The sequence below is a fragment of the Cottoperca gobio genome, chromosome 12 (assembly GCF_900634415.1).
Source record: "Cottoperca gobio chromosome 12, fCotGob3.1, whole genome shotgun sequence".
Lineage (NCBI taxonomy): Eukaryota > Metazoa > Chordata > Actinopteri > Perciformes > Bovichtidae > Cottoperca > Cottoperca gobio.
The window spans coordinates 10,061,389-10,081,204 of NC_041366.1; the positions used below are offsets into that span (position 1 = coordinate 10,061,389).

General features: G+C 39.7%; 1 protein-coding gene across 1 annotated transcript in view; it reads right to left on the bottom strand.

Annotated features, from left to right (window-relative positions):
* The window catches only part of sfswap (splicing factor SWAP), a 51,247-nt gene that overhangs the window by 24,281 nt on the left and 7,150 nt on the right, over positions 1-19,816 (bottom strand). The window contains 11 exon segments of the mRNA XM_029444348.1: positions 416-545; positions 653-756; positions 1,761-1,845; positions 9,258-9,351; positions 9,527-9,658; positions 9,976-10,079; positions 10,081-10,217; positions 13,133-13,283; positions 14,075-14,175; positions 14,298-14,511; positions 18,411-18,487. Coding sequence (XP_029300208.1) covers positions 416-545; positions 653-756; positions 1,761-1,845; positions 9,258-9,351; positions 9,527-9,658; positions 9,976-10,079; positions 10,081-10,217; positions 13,133-13,283; positions 14,075-14,175; positions 14,298-14,511; positions 18,411-18,487 — 1,329 coding nt within the window.

Here is a 19,816-nt window from a genome sequence, read left to right on the forward strand (position 1 = left end):
TCATTAGGTCAAAAGAATTGTAATATGTGCCACTAGCTGAATCCAGAGTTATTTTCCCTCCTCCATTAATGCGACTGAGCCGAGACAGAGGGTTTAAGGCAAACACCAGTGTGCATGCTCTATGTGCCCCATGGATGCGGAAGATCTGGTAATTTTATACTCAAAATTCCAGCTATTTTAACTTCATGCGCCACTGAACAACTTTCTTAGGAATGAACGGGGCCCCGACCCCCCACGCTGTATCCAGTTCTCTTTATACAGTGATAAAAGAAACGGGGAAATAAGAGTCTAAATGTCTCCAGGTTAAATTTGAACTTCAACTTGAAGTCAATTGATAAAGTAATTACACATTCAAAATCAAAAGAATATTCCTGTATAGTGTTGCATTTCTCAACAATCTATTTAATAATGTTACCTTGTTTTGCCCCCAACTCCTCCAAACTGAGGGAGGGTCTCTTCTCTTCTGGTGCACCAGCTGAAGCGGGGTCCTTGTCGACCATAGCCGCCGCACCCATCACAGCTTTCAGGCCCTGCTCCTCCAACAACTGCAGACAGAAATATATGATTATGTATTGTTAATGGCAGGGTACTAACATATATTTTTTAAGAATCTATTTTCAATCCATATTGAATAGACCAAACTGATCTAGACCTTGTCCTCGTCCGAGTCATCATCTAATCGAACTCTGTTCTTCTCCAGCGGCAGCATGTCATTTTCCTTCGCCTTGATGGCAAAACAGATTGGGGCAAAAGAGGCTGTGATGGCACAGAGAGACAGAAGCAGACATCAAATTTAGAGAGAACAAAAAGGATTCGGAAGAGTACATCTTAATAACAGGTAGACAAGTGCATCCTGCCCTTCTTTTGTTCGACAAAGTCAGAGTAAAATGAAAAATACATCGACTAAAGCAATTAGGCCGCTTCCTCACAATGATGATTGCATAAAACAGGCACAGGACAAAGAAGAAAAGGAGAGCCTGGGTGACGGATTAGGAGAGGGATGGATGGAGAGAGAAGAAAAAGATAGAACAATAGGAAGGAGAAGAAGCAGAAGGGGGGAACCAAAGAACATGTAAGAGTCAAAGAGAGTTCACAAGAAAAGAAACATAAAAGAGACCGACAAAAACGAACATAACAAGACGCAGAGAACAATGTAGAAAGAGAAACCCTAACAGACAGACAAACAGGCAACTATTTAGATATTAGGCTGCACTGTTGCGCCATATTGATTTCTATTGTGTAATCAAATGCGTCTGCTGTAGGAGAGATGAAAGAGTCGAGTAGGAGTAAAGAAATAACCTTAATATAGGACATTGATGCTTATTGTGGAAGTCAGGATAGATTACTTGTACACTTCTCCCAGTTATTATTTTTCTCTGGCCTGTTGACCCAAGAAATAGCCTGTGAGAATACGTGCCTTCATTTGCATGTGCATGATGCAGTTGTGGTAAGAACACTCTTTCATCTTTGCATAGACATTTCCAGTCTGATATTACCAAAATGAAATTGCTAGAATAAATACCAACACTCACAGGCAGCTATAGTGTAAACACCCACACATGACGCATACATACACACACACACACACACACACACACACACACACACACACATTAGAGTAAATATGTGCACGTGGACTCACATCTACACATATTTACCCGCAGGCTTTGCATCTCATTTACCGAACGGATGAATTAAAGAAGAGGAAGTAAAAGTTGTACTATGTTCTGTGCTTTTGTTTCTCGTGTTTAGTGTAGTACCTTTAGTCAGCCTGCAGTCCTGGGCTGATGCGTCTGATTGAAGCTTATCATCAACATCCTCATCCTCATCTACTACTGCCTCACTCTGGATGAAGGAAAGAGAGAGAGAAGTAGAGAGATAGAAAGAGGAGAAAATATACACTGTAAACTTATCTGAATCCATTTTCTCATTTCCAGTACACACTGTTAGCAAGTAAGCCAGTAGCAGAGGCAACACCATTTCTACATAGCATGTCAGAACTTGATTGTATTTTTCTGAAGTGTTTCATTATGGGTAAACCAGGAGGATTTTTGACAAGAGACAGATGGTGCTGAAAATGAGATTCCATGGCTGTCCTTCATTTTAACATAATGTACGTCCAATTATGTACAAAACGTAGGTGTGAGGAAACCTCTCAAAATATTTTAATATTTTGTTTGGTGTGAATGCTGCTTTATTGTATAGCATCACCAGCAGATTGATGTGAAATGTTTCCACTCAAACTAAAGCCATCGTATTTAAATATTGTAAATCACTCATCTGCTTTCTTACGCTTTACAACAAGACATTTCTTTATGTTGAACTGTGATCAACATCGTCTTATTGGAACAAAAAAAAAAGATAACGCTTGTATGCATAATATGACATACAAATCTATGTGAACATTAATTCAAACCAGCCTGCTTCTTAGGATTCATTTCAGTATTATTTGTTTGCTTTTAGTTCTTACTCTCTTCTCTGCCACTCAGAAGTATAATTAGTTGCTTACATAGCTTCAAACGCCTCCAATTGGCTCTCTAATATCCCACTGTATGTCAAGCCTCCCATCAAAAAAAGTACCTTCACAAAGCCCTTAGAGCTGGCTTGTGTGTGTACAGGCCAGATAATGAGAAACCCCCTGTAGTAATACCTGTGTATCGAGTGCCCTTCGCCGCTATACCAAATCTAAACTTCTGATGGAATAAAAGGGAAAAGCGGTGATGAGGCCAATGCCTCATGAGGAACATTTTTACCATGTTTGAAGAACGCTTCAAAGGCAGCTTCCTTCTATGCAGCTGTAATTGAACAGTGCGCTTTCAACAGTCAAAGCACTTTACCCAGGCCGCGGGGAAAATAACTCTGAAAGACGCGGGAGGAAACTCACTCCAAAGCGTCCGGCATCATCAGTTGGAATTTGATTGTGCATTCACGTCTTTAGCTTAGCCTTTAGAATCCTTGAGTTAATTGATTTGCATGCTTTGCTGTAGACACAGGACAGTTCAGAAGGAATAATCCTTTTATTTGAATGAAAACATGCACCGGGGCACAGCGGGGCTGCAAAACCTGTGCTGGTTAGAGATCACAAGCTTTACAGGAATATAAAAAAATGCATGCCGCAAATTAAAAATGTAGATGAAAAAGAAATAGACACAAAAGCAGCTTGACCATTTGGTAGGTGGATTGACACTTCCTCGTAGCCTGTGGTTGCCCCCTCTCTAACTGAATTACACTGTTGTGCATGGGACTTCTGCTTTGTTTCATTGCAGAGATTTGTTCAAAAACGTCTTTCCTCCCAACACAATTAAACTGTCAGCTCAATTTAAAAATAAATTCAACAATAACATTGTGATTGTTACATTTAAAAAAAGTCAATTCAGTGCAAAAGAAAAACTGTCAGATTATAGAAAAATGTCCAGTCAAATATGAAACATTGTACTTTATGTGTTAAATGTAATCATTCAGGGATAATCTGACAGCAGAGGGGATGAGAACTGCTGTGCTCAAATTCAATTGTCTTGTTGAGACTTTATTCAAAGCCTTTAGTGAACGTTTAAACTTGTCTTCCGGTTATAATATTCTCACATAATTATTTATTTTTCATTGGCTAAAATGCAATCCTTTTTCTGAGGCTTCAATTCACATACTAGCCACAAACGCAGAGTCAAAGCCACATCACTGCTGAATGCTAACAAAACAAACAAGGAAGAGTTGCTGAAGTGGAGCAGGACTTCGTTTAGATGCCAGGGCAGTTTGAAAGCATCGTTTTAAATGACATTAAACCCAGCACAACAACATAAACCAGAGGCTTCCTACACACCTCATGAGCAAAGAAGGAAGCTGACTTTTGATGATTTGACCTATTTACAAAATGCTAATTCTTTTACACAGCCGTTTCATTTATCCACTCCAAAACTGCCTCATTCTGAAGATTTTAAAGATTGTATTGATAATGATACAATGCAACAGCAACCACACATCCTGCTGCTGTCTGCTTTGACTGATTTCAGCCCTTTCTCGCTTTTTCATTAACTATGAAACTCTAAATAATAGCACTGACCGACAGCAGCGATATTTGCATCCCATTACCCACAGCGCAAATCACAAACACAAGGCAGGTTTCTTGATGGAAAAAGCCGGGCAGCTGCTTGTTGGAGCAGCCTGAGCTGTGTCATAATGGGCCACACTCCTCTGCACCTCAGAAAACAAATTTGCTCCTTACAAAACTTTTTAGCTTACTTCTTGCTTTCTCCTTTCACAAAGCAGACTCAACAAACCTTGAATATATGCAAGTATACATAGGCATACATATATAAGAAACCTCTATTCATCTATCTAGCCAGCTATTTGGCTGCTCAAATAATATATAATTTCCTTGTCTGAGAGGGATGATGGCTTGATAGAGAAACAATTAGGATACCAGGTGAATGTGCTTCAATACGCACAGTCCATTTATCTTCAATGGTGTAATTAGATCGGTTTCTTAAAAGGGACATTGGCAGGAAAACGGTTTATCACCAGTACGGAGGAAAATATGATGCATCTCTTGTTCTTGCGTGTATGAAATTAATGAAATTGTATAAATTAAATGAGTGGCTCCTTTGGTTGTGCTCATGTTACGGCCACGGCCTTATTTATCTGCGGGGATTACTTTGTGGATGCATGCACCTTGTTTCCCTGTTATGTATGCAGATTAGAATGTGTGACCCCCGCCCCTTGATTGGCTGCAGCGATAACTTGATGAAGACAGAGTTGGATTGGCGTGTACCTGTTCCGGTCCACCAATCCGAGGCACACTGAAGAGACCAGAAGACTACAACTGCCTGGCTAGCTCTTCAGTCGAGGCTGCTGGTGTTCACAGCCATATCCATTTCTGTTTGGTCTGAGACTATAGTGCTCTTATATAGAGTATTGAATGTTGTATATTGTGTATTGAACATGGCACAGTGTGTCTCGTATTTCGTGCAAGCTGTTCACCGTCTGTAGATTGTGATAAGTTTGATCCTCAGCGTGTTGAACAAGCTGTTTGCAGAGAGTTGCTAAGCACGCTAGGTGCTCCGGTGCTGTTTATGCCTTTGTATGTATTTCTTATTGATCCAGTTTTCACCCTGAGTTTTGTTTTTAATTTTTGTTAGTTTGGCTTTGACGCCTCGCGGCCCGTGTGTTAAGAGCCCTCCTTTTTTCTATTTGTCTCTTTAAAAGCAATTGATTGCCAATTGTCCATATTATATTAATAAATATACTTTATTTACCATAAACATCTGGTTATATGTTACTCCCTTTTCCCTTGCCGAGCCGGGTCGTAACAGCTCATTTTAAAGCAACCAAACCGGTTTTGAAGTTCTTAAGTTTAGCTGAGGGAATATGAGGCTTCAACAGTCGGAGTTAGTCCAATGAAGTGGGTATCTTCCAATGTTACTGTCTTTTTAAGTAAAAACTTCTTCTTTGTGTTACTGTCATTACTGCCACCACTGTCCACTAAAACACTAAGAGGGAAGTTCCTTACCTAAAAGACTAAGTTTGGAAAGTCCAACTTGATTTGACTAAGGGGATACATAGTTCATGGAAGCTGGTCATCGTGTGCAATATCCTCCTATCACCATAAACTGAGTCTGTATTAGAAATATTTAAAATTTCAACAAAATTCCCATATACACCATATGGCATACGAGGCATGTGCCGGTGTGGAGCAGAGCCAGTGACCGTGCTGCATGTCTGTTGGTATTGATGCTAATTAAGGTCATTGAGGTTTTGATACGCCACCAAGTATAAAGTCTGCAAAGAGGCAGTCACTCAATCCATTTGTTTAAAAAATGAGGTGATGCAGCAATCTGCTTTGTTTCAAGATATTGAACTTTGATTGTATAAGATTTCAGAAACAAGAGAGACTTGTTAAAAACTGGTTGAAAACAATACTGGATGGAGGAGGGTTTATTCACAATACTCAATATTTTAGATCAGCATACTTCTAATTGTAGGGGTCCAGTTAGAGAAATTTTCCACGAGCAAAGGTCCGGAGCATCATAACGTCTAACTTGCGTTATGAATTAGTGTGATATATATTGAAATAGCCTAGTAGCTGTATCAACGTCTGCACGTCATCAACTGACTGTCAAATCTAATAAAGAAAGTACAACTTAAAAACATTTAAAACAATATTTATTGTCACTTAACATTGAACTATACAGATATATATTACTGTAGATATGTATAATGTTCTTCTCGGGCTGCATTTAAAAATAAAATTGAGAAAATAAATAAAATAGCTTTTGAAAAATTGTGCATCTTATAATAAAGTGCTTAAATCGTAGAAAAATAAAATAAAGTGTAGCAGCAGCTTGAGTTTCCCTTTTTCTTTAATTGTTTCACATCCTGATTTAACTCTGAACCAATGTTAGAATAAATCAGTCTCAACACATCTTAACAATTGAACAGTTTAACCCAGGCTAGCTCATCCTGGGTTAAACTGTTCTCTGTGGCTGATGATGCTGACAGGTGGCCTATTTGCTTTATTTTGTCACAAATACAAATCAAAATCATATTGGGCTCTGAGTGCTTATTTTCTGTGCCCTCAGTTCAGACTTGAGTGAGTTTGTTTGGTCAAAAATGTTGTGCTTTGCCTCATAGTGGCGTTTCACATCACCACTGTTAATGAGCACCACGGTCTCTGAGTATAAGAGACGCTGGTGTTGTGCTCCCAGTGGGAAGGATGAACATGAATGAGTCCATTCTGGGTTGAAAGCTATGTTGACTTTTCTCTTCTTGGAGAGCGCCATGAGTAGTTATTTTTCTCTCCCTGTCTGCCGCTCACTCGTCTCTTCTTCTGTGTCTCTCCCTTTCTCCGTCTTCTCTCCCTGTATCGCTAACTCGATTTCCGTCTGTCACTCGCCTCTCATCTGTTTGTATTCAGAGTCGCAATGTTTGCCGGTTGGAATGCACAGATTTGATTGGCTGTGTAGCATCACGTGGCATGGCTTAACTCGCATGTAATTGGTCTGTGAGTTTACTGAACCGCTAAACCATTGCCTTAAAAACGAGTGCGGTGATCAGTGTTGCCAACTTGGCGACTTTCCAAACCCTCTTTGCGACTTTTCTTTGTCAAAAGCTACTAGCGACAAATCTAGCGACTTTTTCTGGTGTTAATGAAGACTTTTGGAGACTTGAAGCACGTATCGTTCTGCAGTTACTGTCCTCACTGAGCAGCGGGTGCTGCCGTGAACCCTCCGCAGTCCCAAAGCGCTCACAGGCGGTCAGTGTCACAACAGCCTCGCGCAGCAGCTGCAGTCAAAGCAGAGAAGAGACCCGCACTTTCTCGCGTCCAGACTGCAATTGAATCGCGCATGCGCAATGCCGCCGCTGTAAATGTTTCTTCACTGTCTTACTAAAATAAATCACTGCATTTGACTCACACAGCCTCAGTCATTTACTCCCCTCGTCCACTGTGTGTGTGCCTCTCTGTGACATCAGCTAAACATATAGCTAGCTCACCAATTCAAAGGCTGCCTGTATTGTAAAGCTGATTTCTACCTCAAAATTTGTGATATAAAAAACACGACAACTCAAACAAAAGCCTTATAACCGTTCCACCCATAGCAAGCTGCCATTAATGAGTAAAACAATTGACTCAAGAGGCAAAATTAAAAAACAAGAATCAACAGAAGAAACTTAATTTGTAATTCGAAACATATTTAGGGTGCTTTTTAGTCACTTTTTGTCTCAGCGTCCATTACAATTACATGCAAATGGTAAATTATGCAAATTAGGCGATGATGTCATTTAGCGACTTCTAGCGACTTTTTGGACAGCCAATAGCAACTTTCCTTACCGAGGAGCTGGCAACACTGACGGTGATTCTCTAGTTCACTCCTCTCCTTTTCTCCACTCTTTTTGTGTGTGTAGGCGTGTGCGAAGCGCCGCCCTCCGTGATACAGAGCAGAGCAAATGTGAATGCGCAAAGCTAAAAGAATTCAAATAAAATAGCCCGTATAGGTCGGCATCTGGGTCCGGACTTGGACCGCGGTCCGCCTGTTTGTGACCCCTGTTCTAGCTTATCAGCAACAAAAAGCAGCTAATTTCAAGGTTGACTGTAAGTGCAGTGAATGCTTAGGCAACCTTTTCCCATGTCTAAACGTTGGCTGCAAATGCTGTTGAACATAATTACATACAGGTGTGGGGAACAGTGATGACAGGAGACAAATGGGAGAACAGTGTTTCTCCTACGTGTGAAGGTCATCTGTGGGTTTTATCTGCCAATAGCAAGCATCTACTGAGCAACAGAATTCAGACAATATAATAAATAAATAATGAATAGAACATTAAGATAATAAAATAAACCTAATGATTAATTCTAAAATATGAAGAAAGTATCTCTCTAGGAAAGTCAGGGACATTTTAATAATGCGTACTCTATGAGGGTTACATTTTTAATTTGATGGGCTAAAGCCACATTTCTGCTGATTCCCACATGCGTGTTAGTCCTCCAACAATTGTGCACACTAATATCATTTAATTACGGCACTGCATGCGATTTTGGTTCTGTGGGTTGTATATGCAGAATTATCTTTTTTTTTTTTTTCAGTGATAGAAGATTAATAAGAGATGCTCATTTATTGTTGGATGTAATTAGCTTTTTGTTTAAAGTCTGTTGCTTGTTTCTTTTATGTATATGTTTTTGGCTTTTTTATTTTAAGTCTGTTGTTTGTTGTTTGTTCATTTCTATGAAAATGTTTATGCTGATGTCTAGGCCAGGTCTCCCTACTAAAAGAGATTTTCTATCTAAATGTGAATATTCCTGTCCTCCATATATCTATATTATTTTTTAATAACACTGACATTTCTTACTGAAAATGTATTTAACCAGCTTTTTTAAAAACTCCTCTTCAACAATATCCATGGCACCAATGCCGTTACTCATGGGTCATTTGGCAAGTCGTTATTAAGCTAATAAGTGCTTGACGTAGATTGTATAATTCGTATCAGCTGTGATAAAACTGCGCGAAACAGTCACCACATCCATCCATCATTAACTGTGGGGCACACCAAAGTTCATGCCAATGTGGTAGCTGTACTAGTCAACTGTGATAAACACATTTAAGTGTTAAATTGTTTTGACCCGAGGTGGCAAGATGAGAATCTGAATATTAAGTGAAGCTGGAGTGGGTCTGTCTGATTCTTAAGCATAAAAACACACAAACGCACACAGACAGACACACACACACACACACACAAGTATATAAATATATATATAAAGCTTGAAATACCTCTGGAAAGCCTCTTCCTTCCCTCTGCATGAAGTAATTCTTCTTAAACTCGTAATAGGTGTTGTACTGATTCCAAGTCTGCAGAAAGTCAAACCTACAGTAGACAGAGGGAAGAACACATATTGTATAAGATGAGAGGTGAGCACTAAACGATAAGCCGGAGGATGATGAAGAGGCTCTGCAAAATCTGAAGGGAAAGTTACTGATAAGAGGTCCTAAAACAAACAAGATGTGACCAGTGCAACAGATTTATTTCTGGTAAGACTTACCGGGGATCATTCTTGGCACGGACACTGGCCTCAAACTTAACACCGTTCCTAGCGACGTACTCAGCCAGCTTGTCTATGACTGGCTGCGTGTCAGGTGGTGGGGGAATGATGGCTTGTGTTGCCGGTGTGGAACTGTTTTCGGGGGAAATTAAAGATGTGGAGAGAAAAGTTTCAGCTATTAGAACACTCTTACCTGGGTCTAAATGCTCTATCAAATGACAGTGTTTAATTTAAGTGACTGATTCCTCATATCCTGAGCCTAGAGCAAACAACACACATGAAGATGTTTTGTTAAAAACATTGACTAACTAGAAATCAGGTTCTGTAATGAAATTACTGTATCAATATATGACCAAGCATAATAGCGAAAAGACTAGAAATTCAAAGTAAATGTCACCAAAACTATCAGGAGAAATTGGTATTACACAGGGATGTCCATTAGTTCCTACCTGGTAGCAGCAGGAGCAGCAGGGCTGGTGAGCTGTGAAGGGGCAGTAGCAGGTGGTGTCGTGGCAGTTTCAGGGGGGGTGGGTGTAGGCAAAGCCTCAGAAGACACAGTGGGGGGAGCTTATGACAGCTGAGGGTATACTGTTATAGTAGGAGCTGGCATCTATCCCTGGGGGAGGCGGGGCCAAGCAGAACGTTCCATCAGGAAGCATGTAGTATCCGTAGTACATCGCTGCTGCATTCGCTGTAAAGAAATGGGGAGGGGACGTATAACATTCATTTCCTTCCAGAAATGCTTTAATTGTACCTAATCCATGTGGACAGAAACTGCATAACATAATGCCACAGCCATGCAATAGGAAATATTAGCTTTGAGAGATTCGTAATGTTCCGTTTCTATTGACTTTCACAGCTGTTGATTCAACTCTACAGGGTTCTTAAAAGGCAATAGTTTGTGTGGTGCTGTAATGACTTGTAGTGTAGGACGTTACTGTTGTGTTGATCCCCTCTAGTGAAGTTGAAAAGTGAGATGTACAGAGAAACAATTTCATGTGAACTTATGGTGTGTTCACAAAGAGTTAAGGGATGATTTACTAATTCATTTCGGAGCCTTCCCTTGGCAATATTTCTATTTCAACCTTGGTGAAGAACATCAACAGGTCAGGGCAATGTCTTCTGCCTGCCACTGGAAATGGAAACTGTCAAAAACCAGGCTTGTTTAGTGAGCCTATAAATAACACAGATGTCACAGTTGTGCTCAGTCACGGCGCTGAAATTACATTTTCATGGCAGGAAAAGCTGGACAAAGATAAAGCCTTTTTATGACCATAGCAACAGTTCCCTTTTAAGAGAATTAAATTGACCCCAAACCCCATGGTTTGTCTCTTTGAATTTTACGTATAAATGTGAGCCATGTGTGGGGGTCTTCTGTTGCTGAAGCCGGCTTATTGTCGTGGCTGTTTTACATACTGTACTGTCCTGTTCACTGTCGAGCTATGTTTTTATGTTACGTTTAATATGTCTGTCTCTAGTAATTCATTTAAATCAGTGGAGGGAATAGAATAGAAATCAAAGTGTGGAAGGGTCATCTCCCTTATCAGTGGGTTTGTATTACACAGACCCTTTATTGAAAAGAGAGAGGTGACGAGGAAGAGGGCGATACAGGGACAGTGACAGAATAAATAGTCAGTGTCAAAGTGGAGACAGTGTGATATTAGCACATTAGTCATTGAGCTGGTTGACTTCAATGACAAATCCAATTTTCTCCGGTCAGGAAAAAAAACCCCAGCAGGAGCTTTCATTTACAAACGTGACAGGTATTATAGTTGAGATAAAGACTTAAGGTGTGTAAGTGGAAGGTTAAAAAATTAATTTAGTTAAATGGTTGTTCCGTTAGATAGATGGATGATCAGCTATATTTCAAAGATTGACCTTAATGTTGAAGTTAACCGGAGTTTTATGGAGCTGCTCTTGTTGTTAGGTCTTTAGCGTGCTCATATCCACGAGTGTCCGAGAGAGTGATTCAATTCGACAAATTAAGGGAGGCAATCCAGTACAAAAAAACGTATTACCACCATAAGTAGAAAATAAAAAATGTTCAAAAGACAAGAGAAGGCTTCATTGGACCAAGCGTAGTATAGCTACATGGATGGCCAATTAGCAGCCCCAGTTTTGAGCAATAACGCATATCAACAAAATTAAGCAGCTGGTTCATCTACAACCAATTTACTCACTTCAACAACCCTATTCTTTTTTTTAGCAACGATCAGGTCAAAGGACACCCTCCACATCTGTCTCAAGGATGGATAAATTGCAAGTTAACACTCACTTGTTCGAAGGGACAATGGGTTTATTTAATCAACGGTTTTAGGGGAGGATGAACACGTACAGTACATGAAAAGAGTACTTAAGTGAAAGTGTGATGAATAACATGGAGAGGGGGGTGGATTGATTCATCATGGACGGATACACATATGGCCTTGCATACAGTGTGTACTACACAAGGCAGGCATTATTTTGTGTTTAATGGAAGTGCTTTTGTTTTCGTCATTCATTCAGATGACGTTTCATCCGGCACTTCATGCACAGGAACGATCGAGGCATTACATTAGACTGAATGTCGTGAGTCATATTATGTGATTATTATGGAGTAGCTCGTAATAACACATTTGTCAAGTTCTGTGCCGGAGAGGTTCACTATTGTACTGCACAAGTAGTTGTGGATCTAGTGCTTATTAAAGGACGCGGTTAAGTTCGGGAACATTTTAATTAAGACTATCTGAAGGCGATTAAATATGGTGAGCGTGCCAAAGACCTGCAATGTTAATTTAGAAGAGATGCTTCAAATCACTACGTGTAAGATTTTAACATTTCTGAATTTAGCGACACTTTGTGGTGACAGTGGGAGAGAGCTTTGTGTCACGCAGAAATGTGACCCCTACTATACTTTTGAATTGTGTGCTACACTTTAAACTCATGTTGGGAGCATTTATTGTTGCTCTGGTGCCGTGTATAGGTTTTGCCTTACATTTATATTCTGGTATATCCGTTTAACTTACTGCACGTTCAGCATTTGTCAAAGCGGTGAGAGTCCAATTCTTGAAGGGGACTATGATGACTATACTTTTCCCTTTCATGTAACATGCACAATTTCTAAACTAAATAAGATACATTCAAATCAATAACTCGCTGTCTTATCAAATCTTCTCAGGCTCAGGCAGGTGTAATTGAAATGTTGCAAACATCAAGGAAAATACATCAATTTAGGTGTAACCTGAGCCCTGACCCAGAACCCAAGTGTGGATCTGACATCTAGTTCAGGTCAGCTCTCCTGGAACAACTCTAAACTTAATATCCCTTCGCTGAAAGGTGTTGAAAATGTCTTTGCATCAATTACAGACTACTCTCAGCATTAAGTCGCTGGGAGATGGTCCGAAAAGGAGGAAGTCAAATGCCAGTATTCTGTGGTTAAATGTACTCTCAGAAAAGAAATGCAGTTTTAATGTGCTCAGTGATGGACTAACAAGAGCAACTCTACTTTTCAGATGAAAAGGTAAAGAGGGAACAAACAGTACACCAGATCCAACATGGCATGATCAATATAAGAGTCTTCATATATCAAGATCCTTTTATTCTCAAAAAAATCAAATCTATACTCACAGTCAGCAGTGTACTGCGCTGGTGCGCTGGATGCAGCTGGGTCTGTCACTTCCTCTGGTTTGATTGTCACTGGTGCTGTGCCATTCCTTTCCTGTCTGGCTTTTCTCACAAGTGCTGCAAGAGGATGATCTGGGTCCATTATTTTTAGAGGCTGCAGAGGAAGAAGGCCAGTTTGGTAAAAAACAGTCTGTATTTGTTTTGTAAAAAGGAATACTTAAGCCATTGAGATCACACCACATGCGTATTAAAGGAGTCAGACTCATTTTTACAGTAATAATATAACACATACTCCAAATATTCAAGGCTCTCTGAAGTCAGAAATCATTAAATGCAGTGCCATGTATGCAGAATTTAACAGTTAACGCAGTAAAACATGAACAATGAATCCTTAGTAGAATTTTAGAGCTGATTTAAAAAGGAAAGCCCTCTTGATGGAAGACAACTGTCAGACAGCTTGCTAATAAAAAATGAACTCATTATGTTTCCTTCAAAAGACATATTTCCAATCTTGCTGCTCCGTTAAAGACTAATGGCTGTCCTGGCAATGCACATAAAATAACTAACAAAACACTCTAACAGTCTGAAGACAGGGAAACAGAATAGTTATGAGAGAATGCAGTAACAGACATGGGCAGTACTAACAGCATGTACATGGAATTGACATGGCAGGCAGTGCACCTACCAGTTAGAAACACAGCATACTTTATGATAAATTTTCAGTTTGGACAAAACCATTCTTGTACTTCTTAAGCTACATAAGTCGTGAAAGAAATCCCCTGCAAAATGTTCGAGGTCAATAACTGTGCGGTTTTTCTCTCCTCGTTAAAATGTGATGTTATAAAGGTGCACAGGATTGTACAGGACAGTGTCGCATTATAGAGTAGCAACTGTATCCAACAAGTAAAGCTCCACACTGGGTGGCTGACACTCTATTTACATTACCTTCACCAGCTCCTCCAGGCGGGAGCACCTTTTAGGGGCAAACAGGCTGGGATGGAGATAGCTGCCATCCCCATCCTCATCTGAATCATCCGAGTGGGATTCTACAGCGGGGAAGCAAAAAGAAAAGAAAAAGAAAAAATAATGAGCATACTGTATGTATGAACTGTGTATGCAAGGACACGACACCTGTGGATGGATTCGGTGTCTGCGTTCAATAACTCACCCTGCTCTTGCTTCTTGAGAAGGTTGTATCGACCTTCCTTCATGGCCCGCAGGATGTGCTTGTAATAAGGGTTCAGGTAATGGTCAAAACAGAGAAAGTCAAACTGGGAGTTACCGGACTGCTTGGCTTTCAGGACTATCTCAAACTGAGCCCCCTGCTGAGACACAAAGTTAGCTGTCCTCTCGATGATGTTGTGGGTCTTGATGGTTGCCGGCTATAAAAAAAAAGGTTTTAAACAATTAGCATATGTTTTAAACTGACATATTTAATGCAAGCACTGATTCCATGACCAATTTCTTGGTTTAAAAAAAAAAAAAGTTTTTAACGTGCAAAAACAGGAAATATTTCCTGTAGAAGCACTCATGAAGCTCATCAACAAAAGTAAAAAATAAGAATGTGTTCCACACATAAGCGCGAGTGAACCTGACAGCTGCACATAACATTAGGAAGCAATGCGCAGTTTATAAATGGCTTCTTTATACCAAGGACACAAGACATTTTGGCTCTGAGGCATTTTCATGCCAGGCACTCTTATGTTCATTGTGCTGACATTAATTCTGAAAATACACATGGGGTGGTAATCAGCGGAACAAGAAATAGTCCATTATTCATTCATTATTGTCCCCCTTGTGTGCTTTTAATGATTAATCACTGTCATTACCTAAAGAGTGCAGAGAAGTGCAGCAATCTCCAAAATAACACGCATATCTCATCAAGATGAGAGTCATAATAAATACTACCTTTCAGGACAGCGGCCAGGAAGATGCCAGTGTCCAACAGTAACAGACCATTATTGTGTTCCGTGCTGCCAAGGACTTCCTGACATACAAGGGCCTTTCACACTCCGATTTACGGACATAACCATTAGGTAAAAAGGGTGTGTTAAATGCTTGTTTTATGTTGACGTGATCTACACAAGGAAAGCATCCTCTGCCACGCCTATATAATTGAGCTACAGTGTTGCCACGCCAAAGACCCAAAGCAAAACATAACTGTCCTTTTATGGTCGTAAAGCATGCCAGCATCCTGAAAGTATGAATTGGTTATTCCCTCACAATCTTCGGAGTAGACGCTACTATTATATGCATATCATGTACAGCATATCTATGTTATGCTCTTTATGTATGCACAAGGGTGTTTGGGCTGTTTTATACCCAGCTTGCTACATACTGAATATGCACACAGTCCATAACATTAAAGTTCGTCTTTCTTCTCATGCATTAGAAAGTGGCAGCTGAAGGGGGTCATTAAGGGTTCTGGTTGTGGACTAGCCGATCCTGAAGGAAGATTATCTTGACAGAAAAAACTGCAAAACAAAGCAACAGCAATGAATTTAACATGTTTCAATCTATTATTTCTTACCTGCTGCTATCGTTGGATGTTATATGAATGTGAAGCCTCGCCTCTATGTATAGATGTATATTTCTACATACAGCGAATGTGTGCCGTTTTGTAGCAGAGGCGTTGTAACATCATAAAAACTAATACACTTTTATGGCATAACCTTTTCATTTTAAGGGGAAAGAAGAACAGGTGCTATGTCACGCAGTGGATGCTTGAACGGTTATTGATTAGACTGTCATCTAATGACGAGATGTGTCAGGATCGGGGTGGCTCACCACCTCAAACTATTTCTGGAGAAACCCTGAACAGTCAACCGTTCTACAGTTTCAGAGAAGTCACAGAAACTTTTACATCCTGTAGACATCCCGATTCTAAAACAACGTTAGACCAATCTATTCAGCTTGTGATCAGTCTCCAGTAATTGTTGTCTTAATTATGTTTTCTTTGTATGACAGGGTAGCCTAATAATAATAATGGGATACACACACACACACACACACACACACACACACACACACACACACACACACACTGTAATCATAACGACGATGTTCAAGGCTTAACCTCCATATTACTCAATTATTTTACATATACATTTTGATTTCAATGTATGGCATGTCACTATATCAGTTTGCCGTTGTATATAAATAGACTGTTCAGACTTGATTACTGTTCCTGTCCCTGTCAAACTAAAGCAAATCAAAACATTAATCAATAGTCAGCTCTTAGATCAGGGGAAAGCCAAGTATTTCCCAGCATGCTCTAGTTTAAGTATCCAAGTTGCCAATAAGAGAATGATTGCCAATGTTCCCGTTATTGTGTAAACCTACTGAACAGAAGTGCATAAAGCCCTTAAAAGTTTAGACACAAGAAAATCAGCAGGTCCAGACAATCTGGAGCCACACTTTTTAAAGTTAATTTCCTCGCCTCGCCCCTGGCCTATCTTTTCAATCTATCCCTGGAGACAAACGAAATTCCCCTTATTTGGAAATCTGCTTTTGTTCTCCCACTGTTGAAAGGGGATGACCCCACTCTCCTAAACAATTACAGACCTATCTCCAAATTGTCTGTCTTAAATAAAGTGCTGGAATCATTGGTAAGTCAACTAAAGGACTTTTTAACGACTAATAATATTTTATCTGACCTTCAATATGGTTTTATGAAAAAACACAGCACTACAACGGCCGCCTTAAAAGTAGTAAATGATTTTATAAATTTCTTAGACAATAGAGAACATTGTGCAGCACTTTTTATTGACTTATCCAAGGCTTTTGATACAGTAGATCATGCCTTATTGTCACAAAGACTCTACAGTATAGGTCTCTCAGATCAAGCTGTCTGTTGGTTTGAAAACTATTTATCAGGCAGATCAGTGTGTGCGGGCAGAAGGTATAACTTCTAGTTCTCTTAATGTATCCAAGGGTGTACCACAGGGATCGGTTGTAGGACCATTGTTATTTATCATTTATATAAATAATCTTAATCACAATGTTTTAAATGCAAATTTTCATTTTTATGCTGATGACACAGTAATTTACTGCTCTGCGTCCTTCCCAAATCAGGCTCTTGGTCAGCTCCAGACTGTAACATTGTACAATGTAATTTGTGTCAGTGTTTCCCCTACCATTGTTCTGGCAGGGTGCAGCGCCCTGCCAAGACAATGAACCAAGGTGGACAATGGTTCAAGATGTTTTTTTTCTTTTTTCTCGAATTTCAAAAGAAATAATATTTTTTTTATTCACAACTCACTTTTCACATTGATAGGTGCTCTTTTATTAAATAAACGAAACGCTTATGGTATTAATCTAATTTATGTGCACGTTTCAGTTTGTGCTGTCTACTTTGCGCTTTCACATTCTCTCCTTCGTCTCCGTTTTGCGAAGGGCGGGGCTTCGCAGCTGGCGCACACACCTACGTGCGCACACACACACAATCTCCCCCCCCCCCCCCCCCCCCGTCGCACGGTGAGCGCCCCTCCAAAGCAGTAAACCTAGAGGAAACACTGTGTGTGATTTGAAACTTGTTTTAAATGCTGGAAAGACGAGGCTCATGATGATCTCGAAAGCAAAAACCAAACACTCTGTCCTATCACCACTTCACAGGGTTCTGAGATTGAATCTGTGTCTCAGTTCAAATATCTTGGCATTATCATTGACAATTATCTTTCTTTTAAACCTCACATTTTAGAACTTTTGAAAAAATGAAGAATAAAATGAGGTTTTTACTTTAGAAAAAAGTCCTGTTTTTATTTTGACGTTTCTGTCTGTGCTGGACTATGGAGATGTTGTTTATATGAATGCATCAACTCACTCTACATTAGTCGGAAATGTAGTGGACCATATCGGCTTCGCTCCGAGGACTTGTTTCTTTTAACTGTCCCAAAAGTCCGTACAGAACTTGGGAAAAGAGCTTTTAGTTACGCTGCCCCGGCTGCCTGAAACCAGCTGCAGAATGAGCTGAAACTCAGAGAGCTGGTCTCTCTGAACAGACTTAAAGCAACTCTTGAAGCAGACCGCTATGTCTGTAAATGTTTTAATTAATGTTGTGATTGTGTTGTGAATGGTTTTTTTTGTCTGTAACTATGCTGCTGGCTATCTTGGCCAGGACGCTCTTGAAAAAGAGATTTTTAATCTCCTATCCTGGTAAAATAAAGGTTATAAAAAAAGAAAAAGAAAACATATGCATGTTTATATTCTGCATATTATTACTGTGTATAAGAGCACAATAGACCATCAACATAACTTAGCCAGCTGGCTTTTAAATACTCACCAGTTCCACATCGGGAGGGACAGCGAGCCCCGGGGGAGCAACGAACGGTTCCTCACTCTCCTCAGCCTCTGCCTCTTCTATGCATGTGAAGATATATTAGGACAGAAAAAATGACATTAACTATTTTATAACAAAAAGTAAATATACCCTGCTGGATATATAACCAGTTGAGCAGTAACTTCAGAGTGCTTAACATTTTTTTAAAGTGGATGAACCACATGCCCTCCACATTTCCATCCATTATACAAAATATAACACAGTACAAAGCTACACTCTTCACCTTCCATCATTTCACTTCATCTGCACTTGATACAAATGCACAGGTCAGGTGGAAACTAGATGAATATTTGTAATGTTGTACTGTGTGGAGTTATGGCAGTTATTCACAGTAATGAAGGAGACAAGTCTCTTAATTTAAGACATAGCATGTATGAGAAGAAGTCAGCCTTCTCACCATTCCTACTGATTTCACTTGGCTTGTTGTTAAAGGTGTGCCATGGGTACACTTTTAATATCAGTTTTTGGAAGGGCCTGAAAGTCACGCAGTGTCTAAGTGTTCACCGCATCTTATGTCACGTCTCAACTCCAATTAAGTGATAAGATAATGTACTTCCAAACTGTGCCCCAATTTTGAAAGAACACATGCTCTTAATCATCACTTCAGTTATATAACAGGATCATTATCATGGTCGACTAGCTTGTATTTGACTGCTAATTCTAAAGTGGCGTATTATGTAAAACTCAATGTTTATCACACTTTACTAAATGGGTGCACTCTAATTCTTTTTTTAAGGTAGCATATTTCCCATTTACCCTGTGACCAAGTCACAAACTGTTAAAACGCTAGAGAATGGCCACACAATGACTCAGCAGCTCCATACAGGGAGACAAGAAGACACTCTGCTTGCCTCGCTGGATAGGAACGCCAATAGTTCCAAATAGATCGATATATATGCGTGATTCAGATATTACAGGGAAGGTGAAGTGGGTACATTTAAATAAATAAGTTCTTGTTTTGACTGGATATGAAATTATTGCATGTATTGTGAAGTGATGGTAACAATTAGACAAAATTAGACAGACAACAGGATATACATTATACTGCAATTAACCTTATGGCTTATTTGGCTTTCACTCAGGAGATATTTTGGATTAATATTGTGATGAAGTGTCTCCATATCTGTCACCCCAAACACTCTTTTTGAGGTTACAACATTTGCATTGTAATGTGAGACTTTTTCATGATTTTGTATTTGTGATCATGTCAAAGACTTTAGAGAAGGAAGGCGAACATTGTGACAACAAACACACACTGTAGCAAGGGATTCAACTGAAACCAGCTTTAAAATGTTAATAGCCAGTGTGATATGACCCTTATTGACTTATTCTCAAAGGACAGATTCAAC